The sequence below is a fragment of the Schistocerca americana genome, chromosome 3 (assembly GCF_021461395.2).
Source record: "Schistocerca americana isolate TAMUIC-IGC-003095 chromosome 3, iqSchAmer2.1, whole genome shotgun sequence".
Classification (NCBI taxonomy): Eukaryota; Metazoa; Arthropoda; class Insecta; order Orthoptera; family Acrididae; genus Schistocerca; species Schistocerca americana.
Window position 1 is genome coordinate 946753485 of NC_060121.1, and position 22281 is coordinate 946775765.

Here is a 22281-nt window from a genome sequence, read left to right on the forward strand (position 1 = left end):
ATGTTCAAGCTGTAAACTGATGTAAATCATTGAAGAAATAAACAAGTCTATGAACTTATAAAAAAATAGGAGATCTTACTTTTGGGATTACCCAGGTACTTCTTGTCTAAAGTTAGATATTGTGTACACATTATGTAGCAAATGTCCACATCATTTAAAATTGCCTTTGGATTTGTGCTGATTTTTTAACTAGAAAACTATATAAAAATTCACCAGAAGAAATTCAAAAAGAAACTATAATTCTGAATTTTTTCATCAAAAAGTATAAACTACCAATGTGTTCACAAAATCTAAAACTTATGTATGTGCTTAAAAAGTAATTTCCCACCATTTACATTTTCCCCACAAGCATTCACAAAAGACTAAAACTGGTGTTTTACTGTACAGACATAATTTCTGCAAAACATGATACAAAATCTGGCAGTACTATGTAGATGCTCACTCTATGGTACTGCTGTTATTAACAGGTCTCAAATCTTCTGTTCGGCGACGTTTGGGAGGTGTTCCTTCTTTCTCTTCATCCTGTCTACCACGCTTCTTTTCTGTTACACAAACAGCTCGAGTTGAATTGTAATGCCTGAGGAGACAAAAGTGTACACTTTAAGAACGTCAGTATCCCATATAAGGAAGATAGTTGAATACAAACAATCCCACATAAAAATACACAATATTCAGAAGATAGCTACCACAAAAGACTATTATTGAGCAGCCATAGATAATAAAAATGGTAACTGATAATGGAAGGAGAGGGCACAAGTAGCAACTAAAAGAATTAATACTAATTTCCAACTCCATCAGTGAGCTGAAAACACTGAATGTTCACTTGTTTCCAGATACAATAAAATCTCTTAAGTCTCTATCACTACATTCACAATCCACAACCTACTGAACAATTTATTGCCACATATTACTGAATTATTTATTGCAGAAGCAACCTGTTGTTATCATCATTCAATGCATGTATCTTTTCTACTCCACATACAGATATTATATAGAACAGGAGAACTTCCCATTTACAACCATGGAGGTCTTTATTTTGTGACCAAGGCCTTTGGAGACCTGCACCCAATTCAGTAGCATGCTTGTGTAGAGGCACTTAAACTGGAGGTAATGTATTTCAGTTAGTGATGGAGTAACACTTTCATCACCAGTGTTCGACAAACTTGGGGAGGAGAAGTGGCAGTGGCAGTGTACATTCCTCATCAACAGAATGTGTGCTAATGTCCTGAATTAACTTCCAAATTTGTCCAGATCCTTACAAAAAGAAAGTATATTAAATATATATTGTGCTCTAAATGAAAACCCTTCTCAATTAAAATTAGCTCCCTTTGAATACTAGACTGTATGTGTCAGTTAACAGATAACTATTACCCATTAGTGACGAAGCTAATTAGTTCCATAGTAAATTGTGATCTAAGGTTCAGTGTTTCTGCAAACTTTAGCATCAATATTTTTTTGTGATTTATCTTTCCCCTTACTGCAATGTAAGTGAATAGGGGTGGAAATTGCTCTATAGCTGTCAAGTGACTGGAAGCTGCTTTGAATGGGTATGCTAGGAGAGATTCTGAAAGTCAAGTACTACCCTTCCCATGAATATCTCCTCTAGATGAAGTATAGGTTCTATCACCTCTCTTCCACTTTGCTCAGAGTGGAGTGCCTGTAGTAGGTCTAGAGGCCTTGCACAGGGAAGCAAGCAATCAGGGAGAACTCACGGTATTAAACCCATCCCCTTAACCAGCAAGTTTGTAGTGCTGTCTTCCACTGTAACTGAGTTGCAGGACTCACTTCACCTATGGGGAAGCTTGCTGCATGCCACGTAAAGGGTAAGCAAGTGCAAAAGAATACAGGTCTCTTAATCTTCAACAGCTAGAACACGTGGTGTGAATAATAATACCCTTGGGGAAATGTAAGCAATGGATGAGAAAAATCACCTTGGACATTCTGTATCCCCACAGGTCTCACTGAACATGTTGAAAGGGATGTTCTGGCTAACACTAAGGGAGCAGGATGCAACCAACCACAGATTGTGGTACATGTTAAAACAATACTTGTCACTTGGGCTCCAACACTATACTTGGTTCATTCCAATGGCTAACAGAGAAAGCTGCTCACAAGAGTTTCAACAAAGATGACACACTGCAGCATTGTTCCCAGACCTGATCATAGCTCCCTAGTTTAGAGCCAAGTGGTAGGCTTGAACCAGATAATTCATGGTCCTGTGAGAATTTAAGGTGTGACTTCCTGGACTTGCACCACAGTGATTTAGACCTCATGAATGGGTCCAAGTGTACTACACACCAGAGACTAATATCCAAGCGGCTGTCTGAGCATGAAGTGCACAGAAGAGTTATTTAGCTAGGTGACTCTCCATCCAATCCAGATAATGACGCGGCCCTGAATTATTAGTGTAAGATCCAAAGAAACATTCCACCCCACTTCCACAATCAAATGAAGTTATTAAAATCCTAGTGATCAAGAATTCACAACTCAGTTCCAGAGTATGAAGTAGTCAAAAAAGCAGTGCAGTTCATATAATATAAAGGTACAGAAAGCTGGCTAAAACCCAAAATTGTCAGCAAAGAGATTTTTGTGGCAAATCTAAATGCATACTGGAAGGACAGGCTAGTGGGAGACACAGGTGGTTTACTCTTCACAGTAAACAAGAATCTAAAAGCCAACGTGACAGTAACTGAAGCTGTCTGTGAGACTGGGCAAAACTCTGTTATGGGTTGGTGTAAACTTTCAATTGGGTCTTCCGTTGACGCCAGGTTCATCCAGAAATGTAACAAAAACTTTAGAAAAAAACTTGAGCTCATTAGTACATATGTTCCCCAATCAGACTGTCATTAATGAAGGAAACTTTAATGATCCAGCAACCAAATGAGAAAATTACAGTTTTGTAATGGCATACATGACAAGGTATCCTGCAACATAATACTAAATGCATTCTCTAAAAACTACTGTGAACAAATATTTCTGAGCCTTACACATGATGTAAATCAGATCCAATGGCAATAAATGGGCATGGCTGCTTTAAGGATGTGCCTATTGATACTGGCATTCACTGACCATAAGGCAGTTGTACCAATAATAATTATGCTGGGTAGAAAAGGGCAACTGAAATTAGTGAAAAAATTTACATATTCTATGTAAAGAGGTAGCCATTTCATGTCACATAGGAACTTAAATCATTTATGGGTACCTCCGGGCAGAATAATGTAAACGAACTGTGGCTCAGTTTTAAAACAGCAATTGAACAAGCTCTGGATAGTTACATGGCTAGTGGTAGTTAATGCTGAGAGAAGACCTCGGGGGTATACTAGCTCTGAAGAAACTTTAAGAAACAACAACGACTGCACATATTAGGTGTACAATGATGCGTAAGGATACTGATATAGAGATGTTGAATCCAATGAGTTTGGCTGTCAAAAGAGTAATGCATGAAGCCCTCAATGAGTACTGTAAGAGAACCTTATGGAAATATCTGTCATACATCTCAAAGAAATTCTAGTCACATGTGAATGTCCAACATTCCTACCCATTCCACACCCATTAATGACAGAAAAACCAACACTCAGAGTAGCATAATAAAAACAGAAATGCTATACTCCATTTTCATATGTTCCTTTACAAAGGAAAACACAGAACCCTTGCAAACATAAGTGATACATGTAATAGTGACAGTGGTATTGAGAAGCGGTTAAAATTCAAGCTTATATGGCCCAATGGTATCTCTGTCAGATTCTATACATAATTTACAGCTGATTTAGCTTCTATTTTAACCACATTATATCATATATCCCTCTAATAAAAAAAAGTGTGCCCAGCAGTTGAGAGAAGGCACTGGACACACCTGTCTACAAGACGTGAAGCAGAATTGAGCAATACAATTGCTGTCCAAGCTTACTGATATCTATCTGTTGTAAAATCCTACAACACATTCCAATTCAAGCATAATTAAGTACCTTGAACGGAATGACCTACTGCAAGACAACCAGCATGGATTCCAAAAACATCAGTCATGTTAAGCCCAACTCACACTTCCCTCACATGAGATTTCGGACACTATACTACCACAAGCATTTATTACACAGGTACAATTGCATGCATTATTGTAAATCAATAGTTGTGAGTGGATTGAGGATTCCTTGGTAAAGAGGTGGTGGCATATTATCTTGGATGGACAGTCACTGACAGATGAAGTAACATCAGATGTGCCCCATGGAAGTGTACTGGAAGCCTTGTTGTTCATTTAGTATATTAATAACCTGACAGACAGTATTAATAGTAACCTCAGACACATGCAGATGATGCACTTATCTACAATGAACTACTATCTTCAAAAAGCTGAATAATTTGTTCGGATGCAGACTTTTTACAGCAATACACCACCATTCTCACCTCAGCCTTCACTGCATGTAATTACCACACCATCCTAGTTAAAACACAAATTTCCCAGGCCATCACATCCAATACTGGTACTGCTGATCCCCCCCACGAAACAGCTTCAGGGCACACCACTGGTGCCTTAGTATTATCATGGTGTAGAATGTGTTAATCAGCTACTTCACAAGGGCCACTACCTCCTAAAATCATGCCCTGAAATGAGATCCATTCTGTCTGAAATTTTGCCCACCACACCTAGAATAGCTTTCCGTCGTCCTCTCAATCTCCAGAATATTCTTGTCAGATTCTATGCTCCTTCTGCACCCACCTCCCTACCCTACCCTACGCACCCTCCTACCACCACCTGTAATAGCCCTGTAACTTGCAAAACATATACTATCAAAGGGAGAGCCACCTACGAAACGATATGTCATATACCAGCTATTATGTAAACACTGTTCAGCCTTCTACATTGGCATGACTACCACCAAATTATCAATTAGGATGAATGGGCATACACAGAGGGTATATAGTAGCAACTCTCAATATCCTGTTGCAGAGCATGCTCTACAACATGGCATTTGTGACCTCGGCACCTGTTTCACCACACGCACCATCTGGATTCTTCCCCCAGACACCAGTTTCTCAGAACTCCGCAGGTGGGAACTAACACTACAACATGTCCTTGGTTCTTGCCACCCACTTGGCCTTAATTTATGTTAATTTCTTCCGACTCAGCTTTTGTTCACTGTAGCTAATCTTTGTTTCATTTCGTTTTAATTTTACATCTTTCATTGTCTTTCCTGCCTATTTTTCACTGCCCCCTCGCACCTTTGTTACGTACAATGCTCTTAGCTTCTCACTCTTATTAACTCGTGCACGATGATTTAGTAGTGATCTCTGTCTAGCATACTACCCTGTCTTCCACCTTTAAACTCTCAGGTTTTCAAAACTCGTCCACTGCAGTCCCCAACAATCAGTCCTTCTCATCCAATATGGTAAGTCTCCCCTGACCCGCAGTTCTGGGTGACCTTCCCAAAATCTGCCCCTTTTCCTAGACCTCTCCAGTCCTTTTCCTTTGCCCTTCTTCCCTCCCGTTCAACCCTTCTACCTGAAGAAGGAACCACTGGCTCCAAAATCTTGCCGGTCACAACAGTCTTATGTGTGTGCCACTGCTTGGTGAGTAGATTTTTTATCCATCCAATTAAATAATTTAATGAATAAATATTCGATCTCATGTAGGCAACATTTCAATGTGGTGGAAAGATTGGTAACTTGCTTTAAATGTAAAGAAATGTAAAAGGTGAAAAGTAGTATCCTGTGACTACAAATCAGTAAGTAATGATATGAATCAGTCAGATTCATACAAACACCTGCGTTTAAGAATTTGTAGAGGGTATAAGTACACTCAGGTGTAAGTGAAGCTGGCATCACACTTCAGTCCATTGGCAGAAAACTGGAAAGATGCTATCAGCCTAAGAAAAGCATGTGCATCTCATCTTAAAACATTTCTCAGGTGTTCAGGACACACATCAAAGAACATATCCAAAGAAGGCCAACCCAAATAGTCACACGCTCGACTCACTGAAGAGCATCATGGAAGTGTTGAAAAACCTGAATTGGCAGACACCTGAAGATAAAGGTATTAACTATCTTAGAAGAGCCCATTAAAAAAATTTCAAGAAGTAGTATTAAGTGAAAAAACCAGAAACACTTCAGCCTCCTATGTATCACTCCCATAGACCATGAAGAAAGATTAGACTAATTACAGTATGAACAGAGCCATTTATGTGTCTGGAGTATATGGTATAATGTAAAGTACCTTCTGCCATGCATTTTACATTGACCTGCAGTATATGTACGTGCAACTCACACAATTTGTATCTATTAATCAGCACAAAAGGAGCATTAATTCCTTACAACAAACACGAAATGAGACTGGTAGCAAAAAACAAATTTCCTGTTGCTCCCAACTGACTATTCACCAAGCTCTTGTGATATACCTACTCACGTCTATAAAAAAGCTACTGGCTCTTGCTCGAGACTGCCAGAAAAAAAGAAAAAAAAAAAACCTTCAGTTGCTCCCAACTGGTTCCTACTGACCATTCACCAAGCTCCTGTGAAATATCTACTCATGTCTATAAAAAACTACTGGCTCTTGCTCATGTGTGCAATGCACTCTATGGTCTCCCCTACATGACCACCCAGTATCACATGCTCCAGTCCCATTATGGGCAAACCGCATACTGCGCAGGAAAAGTAGATTTAAAACAGCACAAGCTTTTCTGATGGTAGAGTTTGATCCGACATTTTGTCCTGGTACACCACCACAATGTTACTGGTCAGAAGGAAAGGTCACAAAGGCAACTCCCAAATGCTGTGTTATTCAGCATAACAACTTAACAGCAGGGAGCTGAGTAATTGTTTCAGCACTCAGTTCCTCTTAGCAAGCAAATGCGCCTCCGCATTCAGGAAGTGGCTATGTGGCACACCAATCTCTTAATTCATTCCATCTTAATTTAGATAAACCTTTTCATTCCTGATGTATTTCAGCAGCCTCCCCTACTTCATTTATATCAGCCATCCCCCCCAGATTCTCATATTTCTTTTGGAACAAATTCAAACTTTCCAGTTTGCTAGGAGGTAAGTAACTTACTATGTACTTCAGTTTTTACTGTTATCCTTTGTTACTTCCCACCCATTTCCTCTACTTTAGGCCTCTTCTGACACTGCACTTTTTCCTTCCCTTCAGCTGCTGCAGCTTCTCTTCTTTTACGTGCCATACATTTAGTTCTTGATGAATTTCTAAAAAATTTTATTAGCTGCTATCTTATTACTGATGCTTGCTTATTACTTTTTGACCAGTTGCACTCCTGCCAGAGCCACTGTCGACTTTGTGCTTCCTTTCTGTCATGTGTTGGCTGTCGGTCCATTGTTTCTTCTAAATCTTCCCGTCTTCACGTTTCACATTACGCGCAGTTGGAGTCATTTGCACTTCCTTCAGGCACCTGTACAGCTTTGCCTTTTATTTTCCTAATTCCTCTTTCATCATATCCTAATGAAGAATTGATATATATATATATATATATATATATATATATATATATATATATATATATATATATATATATATAAAACAAAGATGAGGTGACTTACCGAACAAAAGCACTGGCAGGTCGATAGACACACAAACAAACACAAACATACACACAAAATTCAAGCTTTCGCAACAAACTGTTGCCTCATCAGGAAAGAGGGAAGGAGAGGGGAAGACGAAAGGAAGTGGGTTTTAAGGGAGAGGGTAAGGAGTCATTCCAATCCCGGGAGCGGAAAGACTTACCTTAGGGGGGAAAAAAGGACAGGTATACACTCGCACACACGCACATATCCATCCACACATACAGACACAAGCAGACATATTGGTCTTTAAATATGTCTGCTTGTGTCTGTATGTGTGGATGGATATGTGCGTGTGTGCGAGTGTATACCTGTCCTTTTTTCCCCCTAAGGTAAGTCTTTCCGCTCCCGGGATTGGAATGACTCCTTACCCTCTCCCTTAAAACCCACTTCCTTTCGTCTTCCCCTCTCCTTCCCTCTTTCCTGATGAGGCAACAGTTTGTTGCGAAAGCTTGAATTTTGTGTGTATGTTTGTGTTTGTTTGTGTGTCTATCGACCTGCCAGCGCTTTTGTTCGGTAAGTCACCTCATCTTTGTTTCTATATATAATTTTTCCCACGTGGAATGTTTCCTTCCATTATATCAATATATATATAGTTGTTTCTTCCTTGATAATGATTCATAGACTGACTTCTTCTGCTTTAGGTAATGTTAATGTTTACTTCTGGATTACATTTATGGTTACAATCTACCCCTACACACAGAGACATCTGACTGTGGGAGGGTAAGGAGGGGGGGGGGGGATGGGAAAGGGGGGGGGGGAGGGGGGAGGCCTGGACATGCATGCTTATGCATGGGGAAGGGCATGATGTTATGCACTAGTACAACTCTGCAACACAAGGTGATAAGATACCCCTCAGCACCCAATTAGGAATGAACATGGAAAAATGTGGGAAACTAGGAGAAATTCCAAACAAACCTGGTACGTATGACTTAACTAGAAAAACTGCTATGGGGATATGATACCTGAGCTCCCTAAGGATGCTGTATAGGTCCAAAGGGGTAGTAGGTGTAGCACTATAACTTATCTCCTATGTATACGGCAGAATATTTTGTGAACCACTACCTACGAATAGTAAGTGGTTCTGTGAATGTCGATCTCCCAGGATATTTCTTCTAAATGTCACACAAAGTGTGTAGATGTAACTGTGTTCCAATCTTGCAAGACTAGAGAAACTATTTTCTTAACTGCTTACTATATTACTGCAGTAAGTATTATAATAATAATAAAAATAATAATAATAATAATAATAATAATAATAATAATAATCATCATCTCAGCCACACAAATAATCCTAGCGAAGTCCTGCATGCAATGAATGTTCACTGCGCTACATTTGAAAATGTTTTTGTACCCAATTTTTATTTGTCATGAGTATAACAGCCTTTTACATTTTCTCTTATTGAAGACAGTGGAACAGAAATTAATAACTGTTAAAAAATACGATGAAAACAAAACACAAAATCATCATTATTTATCAACTGACAAATTTATTAAAAATTCTTAGTTCTTATCCAATTCTACTTACCAAGAACTAAGAGAGACTGGGAAGTTGTTGAAGGAATGTAAGCCAGTTAGGACTTCTTACACAGGGAGACTAGGGAAGCATGGGGCAAGAGGAAAGAAAGTAGGGTTGATGCTCAACAGAAATGGGTGTCCCGATAAAAGGATGCTGCAAATGGGTAGAAACAGTTTCTGCAGTGCAGGACTGTCAGTTATCATTTACAACAAGAAACTTAAAACAGGAATGATGGGTGCTAATGGGAAACAGAAAAAAACTTATTTAAAACACAATGAATACGAACAGAATGGACAAAATTAAAACAACGAATACAACAAGAATGTATCAAATCTATTCACAGTGCCAAACTGAAAGCTGTATCTCTTAAAAGGAAAATTAATTCCAGTACATACGATTACATTTAAAAGAGAAAGACACTTAGATACCTGTTCAGCTGGAAGTGAAAAGGAGAGAAAAGAAATGGAGTTTTTTGCACTAATGAATCTGCATCATTCACTAACTCAGGTACCCATGTCTCTTTTATTTTCCTCAAAATTGTCTCTATGCCTGTAGATTTATTCCAAAGAGGATCTGACGATTTGTGGCGATAGAGTGTCATCGACAGAGGTTCGGGAATAGTACCTGAAAGCAGAAGAAAAAAAAAACCATCACAAAAATTTCTTTATGGAAGGAGGTGTGACTGGATGGAATTTTTTGTAAAAAGAAAGCTGGAAGAAAAAATTACCCTCTCCCCTCTAACTTCATTTTGGCAACAAACTTTCCCATCTTCAGCTTCTTTTCCTGTTTTGTCTGTCTTAGCTGTATGCATTTTCATAACATCTACAACAGTTAAAACTACTGCTTCAATTTCAGTCATACCATTTGTAGTGCGATAAACTGCAAAACAGTAATCTAGAAATACTTATCAAAATAACAGAAATATCAGCTTTCTGGATTAATATTACTTTGGGAGAAAATAACACTGACCATTTTTGTGCTGAGGTTTCCATTTACAACCAGAGGAAAAGAAGTTAGTTCACCTAAACATGATAGCCAGTGTTATGTTAGCACCAATGCAATTCAATACACAAAATGGAGGACACCTTTAATTTTAAGCAGGGGTAGAGTATTTGATCACCATTAGTGCCTGTAAATGTGCCTGATTGCTGAGTGTGTGTCTGATGACACAACAGTCAAGACAATATAATGTGGACTGGCAAGTGTAAGAGATTAAAACAGCACATTGCAAGGAAACAAGGTTAGGAGTTTAATGTTCTCATATTGTCAAGATCATTACAGACCTAAGGTGGACAATGATGGAGACAGAAATAGGCCATGGCCTTGTTGAAGGACCAGTTGCAGCATTTGCCTGATCTGATTAAGGAAACAATGGAAATCTACACTTGGCAGTCTAGAAGGGGTCTTTAAATCCACTCTCTCAGACACTGTGCTACCCTGCTCAGTATGGAAAACTGTTGCAGGCTATTCAGAAATACCGAATACCATCCTCCTCATTGGAGTTCTTGGTCTATTTAATTTAATTACCATGATACAGAATATTAGACACATTGCACTTGCAAAATTTCTGAATTCAGTCATGAGTATGGTTAGGTTTTGTTTTGTTTTGCTTTAGAGCGCAAAACCCAACTGGGGTCATACGCGCCCAAGTCAAAACTATAGAACACGAAGACAGAGAGGAATTAAGAAACAACTGTATGTCAGCCCCAACTGATGTAATGGAAGACAGCTAAAAATAGGCACTTGAAAAAAGGGCTAAGAAAGATACCATATAGAAATGGAGGTACAAAACTAAAAATTAAACGGCCTTTGCCATATTGCTTTGGTAGATAAAAAATAAAACTCTGTCGACAGCCCAGGTTTAATTTACTAACACGGCCGATGAATAACACGGCAAACCCAAGCGGGAGCATAAACGGTTTAAAAATGGGCATTCCAACAGGAAGTGGCGGACAGTTAAAACTTGGGCGCAATGTCTACAAAGTGGTGGGGTAGTTCCACTTAGCAAATGACAATGGCTAAAAAGTCATTGCCCAATACGCAGACTAGTTAAAATGACCTCCGGTGGGAGGGCCAAGAGAAGGTCCTCCAACTTGCTGGGAGAGGCGTTGGTTGGTTGATTGGGGTTTAAGGGACCAAACAGCAAGGTCATCAGTCCCTTGTGTCAAAGGTGGTCTATTCAGATGGATTTACATCTCAGAAAGAGTCATAATGATAAAAAGTAAAAGGCAAAAAGATGTAAAAGTGCAGTCGTGTTCTGGGAGAGGCTTATTAACCCGGAGATTATTCCCGTGAAGGGAGGACCATTGGCGATGCCAAAGGGACACCACCTCTTGACAGATGGCAACACAGAGATCGGAGGGAACATAGGTATTCGCGGGCTGAGGTACAAGGACTGTAGCCTTGGCAGCAGACTCTTTTCCAGGCAGGCCTACATGACCAGGAACCCACAGAAACATCACACTGACTCCACCAAGAGTGAGCATGTGACAGATTTTCTGGACCCACCGCACTAAGGGGTGGGTGGTGTACAGGGCACATGGACTTTGAAGGACACTGAGTGAGTCTGAACAGAGGACACACTTGAAAAGATTGTGTCGCTGGATGTACTTCGTGGCCTAATAGAAGTCAAAGAGCTCGGCTGTAAATACTGAGCAGTGTGCTGGAAGCACATATCGAAAGACACGGGTGCCAATGACGAAGGTACATCCAACTCCATGGTCAGTCCAAGAGCCATCAGTGTATACAAAGGCACTATCGCGAAGTTCCACGCAAAGGTCATGAAACTGAAGGCGATAGACTGAGGCTGGAGTAGTGTCCTTAGGAAGCGAATGAAGGCCAATGTTAAAATGGGTCGCTTCACAAAGCCAAGGTGGTGAAGGGTTCACACCCAGTAAGAAAGTTGCAAGTAGTGTGAAGTTAAACTGCTGTAGCAAGTACCGAAAGCGGACTCCAAGACGTAACAGAGAAGAGGGACGCGGCCCATACTGACGATCAAAGGAATCATCAAAGAAGGAGGCATCAGATGGGTGGCCAGCATAGCAGACACACAGCACGCATACCTGCCGAGGAAGAAGTCACGGCGGTAGGTCAGTGGTGGTTCAGCAGCTTCAGCATTCAGACTCTCAACTGGGGTAGTGTGAAAGGGGCCTGTGGCCATACAGATGCCATGATGGTGGATAATGTTGAGACGGCATAAGAGGGATGGGCATGTAGATGCATAAAGCACCCACAGTCGAGTTTCAAACAGACAAGGGACTGGTACAAACGGAGGAGGGTGGTTCAATCGGCACCCCAGGAAGTACCATTAAGGACACATAGGACACTGAGGAACTGCATACAGTGGGCTACCAGGTAAGACACATGGGAAGACCAAGAGTGTTTCCTATCAAGTATGAGCCCCAGGACTTTCGTAGTTTCAACAAACAGAAAGGCAACAGGGCCAAAATGTAAAGATGGTGGGAGAAACCACTTGTGTCGCCAGAAATTCATACAAATGGTTTTGTCAGTGGAAAGCGAAAGCCATTGTTGATGCTCCAGGAGTAAAGATGATCAAGACATCGCTGAAGACACCGCTCAGTGAGACAGATCAGTGAAGAACTGCAATAGATGACAAAATCAATCAACAGAAAGGGAGCCAAAGATGTCCAGTGGGAGACAGGCCATAATAGGATTAATGATGATAGCAAATAGGATGACACTCAGGACAAACCCACACGCACCTTGAAAACTTGATCCTTTAAAAATTCCTGAAGGAAATAGAAGGTGGCCACGGAAGCCCCACGTGTAAAGAGTACAGAGGATGCCAGTTCGCCAGCAGGTGTTGTAGGCTTTCTCCAAATCGAAAAACACAGCCACAGTCTGAGATTCCCACAGAAAACCATTCATGACATGGGTGGACAAAGTAACGAAATGGTCAAATGCAGAACGCCGTGCTCGAAATCCACACTGTGCATTTGTCAGTAAACTGTGATACTCAAGCCCATACCAGCCAGGCATGAATCATACGTTCAATCACCTTGCAAACACAGCTGGTAAGAGAGATGGGGCAGTAGCTAGAAGAAAGTTTTTTGTTCTTACCGGGCTTAGGTATGGGTATGATGGTGGCTTCATGCCAGCATCCGGGAAATGTGCCCTCTGCCCAGATGCGGCTGTATGTGCTAAGCAGAAAACATCTGAATGTGGATGGTGTCTGGCCCTGGGGCAGAGGATCGGGATGAACTGAGAGCAGGATCTAGCTCCCTCATAGTAAAGCTCCCTCACAGTAAAGGTGGCATTGTAGCACTCATGATTTGGCGAAGAGAAGGGTATCGCCCAAGCCTCTTCCGCTTGTTTCCGATGGAGGAAGGCTGAGCGATAGTGGGAAGAGCTCAAAACTTCCGCAAAATGGTGGCCCAAGGTGTTGAAGATAGTAATGGGGTCCATGATAACATCGTTTGCTATTGTCAGGCCGGAAATTGGGGAATGGATCTTGGTCCCAGAGAGCTATCGGAGGTTGGCCCACATAACAGAGGAAGGGGTGGAACTGTTAAAAGAACTAGTGAATGAAATCCAGCTAGCTCTTTTGCTATCTCGAAGAACGTGACAACATTTTGCATACATCTGTTCATAATGAATGCACTTTGTCTTCGTAGAATAATGGTTAAAAACACAGAAAGCATGTCTCCGTGTGCAAACTGCATCGCAGCAGGCCTCAGTCTACCAAGGGACTGGGACACGACGTGGTAAAGAGTAAAAGCAAGGAATGGAACGTTCTGCAGCAGTAAGGATAACATTTATGAGATATTCCACCTGGTCATCACAATTGGGGAAATCTTGTTCTTTGAAGGTCGCCAGGGAGGGGTAAAGCTGCTAGTCAGCCTTAATAAGCTGCCATTTGGGCGTGCACGTGGATGGGGTAGAAGAGGATAAGTTGGTTAAGGTGGTCAGCCAAGCGGGCGCCTCTCTGACAGGTCCCCAAAGGGCATGATGCGAATTAAAGTCACCAAGTAGCAAAAATGGGGGAGGTAGCTGCCTAATACGCTGAAGGAAGTCTGCCCTGTTGACATCAAATGACAGATAAATGGTACAGAGGGAAAAAGTCAGGTGGGGAAGGAAAAGGCGAACTGCAACAGCTCAAAAATCGGTACTAAGTGAGATGGGCTGACTGTGAAAGTCATTGCGTATGAGCAGCATGACACCCCCACAAGATGGAATGCTGACCTCATGGGGAAGGTCAGGTAATGTGAAAGCTCAAAGCAGTCGTGAGGGCACAATTGCATTACCTGAAGGCGGAGTACAAGGGGATGCCGCAATACTGAAAGCAGCCATAAATTCTCTTTTGGGACCGAAGGATGTGAACATTCCATTGGAGGACAGTGATGATGAGGAAGAGCTGCAGGGGTGTCACCTCCGTGGCTGCCGAATGACAGCCTGTGAAGAGTCTCTGCTAAAAGGCACAGACGCAGGAGGATCCTGCTCCATGGACTCCACAGAAGCATTGGCTTGTTTGTGCAGCCTGTCTGCGGAGTCCAATGCTGAAAACCAGTTGGTGGTGCGCACAGGGGATACGGAGGCCGCCCGGGCTAAGGTACCACCTGGCGACACCGTCAAAGAAGACCTTTGAGGTGCCGAAGTAGAATACCGTTTGCCTTTGGTGGACTTCTTCAAGCCTTTCTGGTTAGAGGAAGACTCGGGTGAGGTTTGGTTGGAGGGATAGAGGAAGTTTACACAGGAGTACTACTACTGTCCTGTCCGGCCTACTAGTTGTGTAGCTGGTGGCTTCGCCCCTTGAGGTGAGAGTTTGACAGTTTGTTGCAGAGCTGGACGGAGGGATGGCGATGTTACCTTACGAATGGACGATTTCACAAACTGAATTTGACGCCACATGTCTGCGTGGCCATGTCCTTCATGGCGCGAGGGGTAACAAGAACAGAACTACAGGTGCCAGATGGGAGAACACAGGGTTTGCGACTAGCCAGTAACTTGCGAGCGACTGGGTAAGGCACTCTTTTCTTTACCCGGATCTCTTGGACAGCCCACTCATGAAGATACACAGGACAATCCCGAGAGTAGGCGGCATGGCTGCCATTGCAGTTGATACAGTGGGGAGGAGGAGGCAGACAATCACCCTCGTGTATATCCCCACCACAGGTTACATATTTGGCAGGGTGTCAACAAGATGTTCTAGTATGGTTGAAACGATGACTCTGGTAGCAGCGCATCGGGTTCAGAATGTATGGCTGGACGATGATAATTTTGTAGCCTGCATTGATCTTGGACGACAGAGCCACTCTATCACAGGTGAGGAACAGAGTGGGGGTGGGCACTAAGAACGAATCTACCTTTTTCATTACATGATGGACGGAATGACACCCTGATCAGAGAGGTAAGATTGCATGTTGGCCTCAGTTAGACCGTCGAGCAGCCTGGTGTAAATTACACCACGGACGGAACGAATTCAAAGTTTTATGGACCTCTACACAAATAGGGTAGCTATGGAGAAGCGAGGCAGCAAGCAGTTGTCGTGCTTGAGAATCAGAATTAGTCTCCAAAAGCAAAGTGCCATTCCATAAATGAGAGCAGGATTTCAGAGGGCCAGCAATTGCATCAACACCTTTCTGGATAATAAATGGACTTACTGTGGCGAACGACTGTCCGGCTTCAGTACGTGAGACTACAAGGAAGCATGGTGGAGCAGGAAGGATCTTGGAATCTTTAGCTTCATTACGTTTACGTTTTGTAGAAGTTGATTGGGAAGACGATTGACTCACTGCGAGGAAATTCCCATGATTGCCACTGTCTCTGATGGCGCTCTCCTTTTAACTGGGGCTCCCTTCACAAGGGGGCACATCTGCCTTAGATGATTGTTCACACCTCAGGTCACACCTTCCAAACAACAGACCAATCAGCAATTTGGAAAAGTTGCAGCTCAGGCAGTCTTCCCTCCCTGGGCCTGGCTTGTACCAGGGGGTACGTGCAAACCCTAGCTGATGACCCATAGCTGGAAATTACGCATTACCCAATCACCTGTTACACATCAGATGAGTGGGCCAGCCTTCAGGAGCACACAGGGAGCAAGAAGAAAAAGAGGAACCTTAAATGCCAAAGCGGAGGAACGAAAGGAAAAGGGAAACAAAGAAAGGAAAAGGGAGTGAAAAGCGGTGAGATTCTTCTCACTTCAGCAACAGACAATGATGAACATTCACAATAACATCCCAGACGTGTTCCCCTAGGGAGGGGAAAAAGAATAGCAAGAGGATAGACATGCAGCACGGAAGGGAAAAAATGCTGCAAAGGCTGGGGCCTCATGGTAGCCAAGCACAAACCCACCAAAGAGTGGTGATCCCCCTAGGGTTCCAGTCATGAGTGTTCTACTTTATCAAAACAATTACCACTATGGTCATATACTCTTTTCATCATGCAAAACCACTTTTTGCATGTATATTCTAGCAAGTCAACAAGTGAAATGTTCTACATTACAGTAACTCATTTTCTGTGGACATCATCGTGAATTTCAATGAGGCCACACATACACAAAACATCACATAGCTCTGTGAGCATAATGAATAAATTTGTATTTGAACAGTCATACGAGATTGTATGATTACCCATGAAATAGGAAGTTGCTGAGGAGCACACAAGTACACTGGAAAATTGACAATAACAATTGTGTGTGTATTTGGACAGCAATAACAGTAACTATATGGCATACCATTAAGCATGCCAGAAAATAAATTCTGTTATGACCGAATTACATGTTAACCTATAAATACATGAAACTGTGAATAAAATCCACAACTCACCTAAAAAAGGGATACTTCAAAATTCACAACCTAACATATTACAGTATGGAACTGTCAACTACTAACACAACTAATGCTATTCTTATTGAGGAAATTCTAACTGGCTAATATGTTTTAATCTCTGCAGATGCAACATCCGAAGAATAAAATATGCCTTGCAAGTAATTATATAAGTATTTTTAATCAACATATTTTTATTAATTATATTCCTTTTCCATTTATGATTTTTAGAATTTTACGCTGAGGTTTATTTTCTAATAAGATTATGTTGTTCAGGGACTACATTGATGTTTGACACAGTCTCACTGACAATCAAATTTGTCTTCCCCTTCAAGGCATTTATGAAGAAGAATATATAAAAATCAGTGGAAGGAGAAGCGTATGCATCAGAAGATATAACCACAGTAGAAATATGTCTCAACACAATCAGAACAAAAAGCATGTGATCTAGAAGTAAAGTGTAATTCTGAAAGTGTTTACTACTTTGTGACTAAAAACAGAAGACCATTTTAGTATAAATGTCCACCAATAAGCAAGATTCGTACGACTAAGAAACAATGTATAATTATTACCTGGTCTAAAGATGTGTTTACAAAACATTACTGACAAAGCAGCTTTTGCTAATAATGCTACTGAAAATACGGTTGTCCAAATTTGGAGAAGCTTGAAAAGTCTTATCTCTATCTTTGATGAGACCGTACCTTGAACAAGGAACTGAACTGAATTAGTTGCCTTCAGAGCCTCTATTTTTCCAAAGGGAATATAAAAGACAATCAGACGAATGGAAAGAGCTACCAACCAAAACATAATGAAGGTGTTTCTGTTTTTGGAGACATGATCTGAATGACAACTACTATGTGCAGTACATGAAAAAGATTAGTATACAAAGAAAATGAATTTACAGAAATCACTTATCCAAGGTGCAACACAAATCATAGTGAAGATACATAGTAAGTTTTATTAATCAACTTAAGTAGTTGATGGCATATGCATATATGAACAAGTGTTTTTCAGGGGCTGTTTATTTGCATTTGATTTTAGAGATGGAATTGAGAGTCTAATATGTGCATAGTACCTGTTAAAGACAGTTTGCTGTATTTGGTCATTTTCTTATCATTCTAGTGACTTTTGGTCACTTTGCAGTGTTCTGTAAACTGGATGCATATATTTAGAAGCATTATAACATACTATCCTTTTCTGTATGCCCTCATTTCATTGAATAACTTTTTCCACCCTACTTTTTCTGGATTATTAGCAACAGCGCACAACTGTAAGCTATCTGTTCACAACAAAAAAGGGTAATTTTTACTTTATTCATATTGTTCTTAAGCACCTTAGAAGATCAGCTTGTCACTCATTAACTATTTCAATTTAATGTCACAGCTCAGTAAGCCACACAAGCTATTATTAGCCACATCAAAATTCACAACAGTCAACATAACTACATATCATCATGACTATCAGCTAAATTAATAGAGGGAAACATTCCACATGGGAAAAATATATCTAAAAACCAAGATGATGTGACTTACCAAACGAAAGCGCTGGCACGTCGATACACACACAAACAAACACAAACATACACACAAAATTCAAGCTTTCGCAACAAACTGTTGCCTCATCAGGAAAGAGGGAAGGAGAGGGAAAGACGAAAGGATGTGGGTTTTAAGGGAGAGGGTAAGGAGTCATTCCAATCCCAGGAGCGGAAAGACTTACCTTAGGGGGAAAAAAGGACGGGTATACACTCGCGCGCGCGCGAGTATGTATACACATATGTATATGTGTGGATGGATATGTGTGTGTGTGCGCGAGTGTATATGTATATGTGTGGATGGATATGTGTGTGTGTGTGTGTGTGTGTGTGTGTGTGTGTGTGTGTGTGTGTGTGTGTGCGCGCGAGTGTATACCCGTCCTTTTTTCCCCCTAAGGTAAGTCTTTCCGCTCCCGGGATTGGAATGACTCCTTACCCTCTCCCTTAAAACCCACATCCTTTCGTCTTTCCCTCTCCTTCCCTCTTTCCTGATGAGGCAACAGTTTGTTGCGAAAGCTTGAATTTTGTGTGTATGTTTGTGTGTCTATCGACGTGCCAGCGCTTTCGTTTGGTAAGTCACATCATCTTGGTTTTTTGACTATCAGCTAAGATTGACTGACACTGAATATTAAATCATAATTATTAAATTCTGTCTGATGGATGACACTATAACTGTGCTGATTAAAAACTTGTTAACACCTGAAAACTGCTTTGTTTGTGATGCCTATATACAGATGCGACTAGTACATAAATTACAAAAATGGTAAAATATTACATGATTACAGTTTAGATGTTAACATAAAGAGAGAGAAAATGAAAGTTTCAACGGTACAATACACAGCAAAATAAATTTGTTTAACCAATAACCATATTATTAGAAACTGACAAAAAGAGGTACAATTTTACTAGAGGGAAGTTTCAATGTGCATAGGATTTCCCAGAGTTTGCCACACATTTTCTGTAAAGTGAAAGTTCTTAATTCAGATACTAAATCAACTAACAGGTTATTTTAGCAAAAAAACAACATTCATTTCTGGCACCAGAAAAATCAGGTCTGCAAAATTAAAACAATGGTTCTTAGAAATAATTACTACTTAAGATTAGAACATTCTAGGACATGAAAACTTTGAATATGAATAACTTCTGAAATATTAAGTTTTCAGAAAAAGGAAAATGTCTGCTTCAAAGAGGAGAATAGGGCTATCAAATACGTTATGTTAATCCCAAAACCAACTATGTTTAGAAGGAAAGAATTTTGACTGTTGGTGAAGAGTATGAAAAAATTGAAAAACAGAGAACCTCTTGCTTCTGAGCCAAAATCACAGTTCTAGACTGTGGATGTGACAAAGGGTAGAGTACACACAGAATACTGTGGCCAGTAGATGCACAGACAGCAGTGCACACATGGGGAGAGTGGTAGTGGTGCTGCAGGTAGGTGCTGTTAGGGAAATGCCAAGCACTGGCGGGGGAGTGCCATGCTCAACTGAAGTCTACACTCACATTTTTTGTAAATATTGAGTGAAGCTCCTCCACACCCACACTTGCACAGTGACCGTTCAAAAAGATCTGTTGCTTCTGCTTTGGTTAGTATCTAAAAAGAATTCTGCCAAAAATGCAGTGATTTATTTTCACCTGGCTTGTTACCCATTTCTAACTTTCACAGAAGTGTTACAATTGGCAAATTTTGAATAAAACCTACACATTTCTCTTGTTGCCGTGTTAAAATTTGCTTCTTTTTCCACAACGTAGTGGAGTTTACACAGTCTCATCTCACTAACATGTTGTGCAGACACAACTGCGAGAGAACTCTGAAACAGTGGTTTATTAAATTTATTAAGTGAGGAATTGAGGAAAAGTACGGTCAGTATCTTATTAAACAGCACACCCTCAGTACGAAATAAATGTTTAATGTTTTCACTTACATTGTTCCAAAATCCTTAGCATTCCTTGTTTTACCAGATATCAATGGCCCTTAAAAATGACATACTTTCATCAAAAAAGTCTGTAGTTAGTGGAATAACATGGCAAATAATGAAGTTTTGGATAACAACAATGCGGTAAAATACTCTCCTCTTTCCGTGTTATCATTTGCCAAAAACTCATTTTGATATCTCGAAAGGTTTATTAAATATGAGGAGTGTTGTGAATATTTCACTCTGGTTTTATCGCTGGCGTGGCGCAATCGTAAATGAGTGTGCTATGTCAGATCAATTTTCTGGAGACGTGACAGAGACCTCCACCCAAGTCTAAAGACAAATTCAATATGCTACCTAAATTTCATATGCAGTAACACATTATAATATGCACCAAACACAAAATCATAGTGACCCTTATTTTTCCTTGCTAACTTTTTCAAATTTCGCACAATGTCTTACTTCCATGTAAATATCAAAATGACTATGACCATTAACGAAATGGTGGGCACATCATAATGAATAAGTAAAACAAAAATGGATTTTTTTTTTTTTTTTTTTTTTTTTTTTTTTAACCGAATAGTTTCCGTGACTTCATCTGAGAAAGACTGCAGGGCATGCACCTAAATTCTGTCATCGCTAAAAGGCTGGTGGCAGACAGTGTCGGCCTTCCCTTCTGAACAAACAAATGAACTTGCCCAGCACTTTGGACAAAAGCTGGTCACTGTGCATTGGCCATAGTACCCTGTGGAGACTAATAATGATTCTTAAGTACCCTGGCAACCACTATCAGTATCCTGTAGCAGTAGTCATAGCAGATGCCATGGTAACATTAATCCACTTTGTAACATTTAATTTACAAGCCTACAGGAAAGAATTGATGGAGGAGCAATTTGTCCCAATACTTTTTGATTCGTAGTTTAAACAGGAGTTTTCTTAATGAGACAAGCTGAGAGAGCTTCAGAGAATTTAATGATGGAAGGGCAGAGATTTGTGCACAAAGAAGATGGTTCCACTTGCATACAGTCATTAATCCCTCAAAATAGAACCTCTAGCAATCTCATTTTTAATATTTTGACAGAAATTTAAAATCCTAGTATACTCGTGCAACTTAAGAACAGACCTTAAAAAAAAATAAAACCCTGCTCATATCTGTTTCAGAACTCGTAGTTAAGTTTTCGACCACTAGAGACCATCTGGCCCCACATTTATAGCCTAGCTGTCTAATTTTGGTTGAGCTGGTTGCCACTTGACAGTGTACTTACTGTGTGTAGCTTTGGATACTCTATGACCAAATCTGTACTCTGTATTGTTGTTTAGGCAATGCTTTCAGAAAAGACTGTCTATAGTGATCCTGAGTTTAAGACTGAATTCAGTGGCTCAGAAAGTGAACAAGAAAGTAATGTTACTTCATTAGAGACAAAATGATGACAGCTTGTCAGTTGAGTGACAAGTGGCCAACTGCCAGCTTCTCCAAGATTTACGTTAATAGGACACCATTGTGAAATACTTCAAGTTTGAGAAAATTTTCAGTAACTCATTATTTTTAGATTTAAAAGTTATCTATATATGTCTATAAGTTATGAATATAATAGAGGGAAACATTCCACGTGGGAAAAATATATCTAAAAACAAAGATGATGTAACTTACCAAGCGAAAGCGTTGGCATGTTGATAGACACACAAACAAACAGAAACACACACACAAAATTCAAGCTTTCGCAACCAAAGGTTGCTTCATTAGGGAAGAGGGAAGGAGAGGGAAAGACGAAAGGATGTGGGTTTTAAGGGAGAGGGTAAGGAGTCATTCCAATCCCGGGAGCCGAAAGACTTACCTTAGGGGGAAAAAAGGACAGGTATACACTCGCACACACACACACATATCCATCCGCACATAAACAGACACAAGCAGACATTTGTAAAGGCAAAGAGTTTCGGCAGAGATGTCAGTCGGGGCAGAAGTACAGAGGC

General features: G+C 40.6%; 1 protein-coding gene across 1 annotated transcript in view; it reads right to left on the reverse strand.

Annotated features, from left to right (window-relative positions):
- The window catches only part of LOC124605114 (platelet binding protein GspB-like), a 298012-nt gene that overhangs the window by 104275 nt on the left and 171456 nt on the right, over positions 1-22281 (reverse strand). The window contains exons 18-19 of the mRNA XM_047136572.1: positions 9511-9706; positions 443-577 (exon numbers count right to left, since the gene is read on the reverse strand). Coding sequence (XP_046992528.1) covers positions 443-577; positions 9511-9706 — 331 coding nt within the window. The remainder of the gene's footprint in view (positions 1-442; positions 578-9510; positions 9707-22281) is intronic.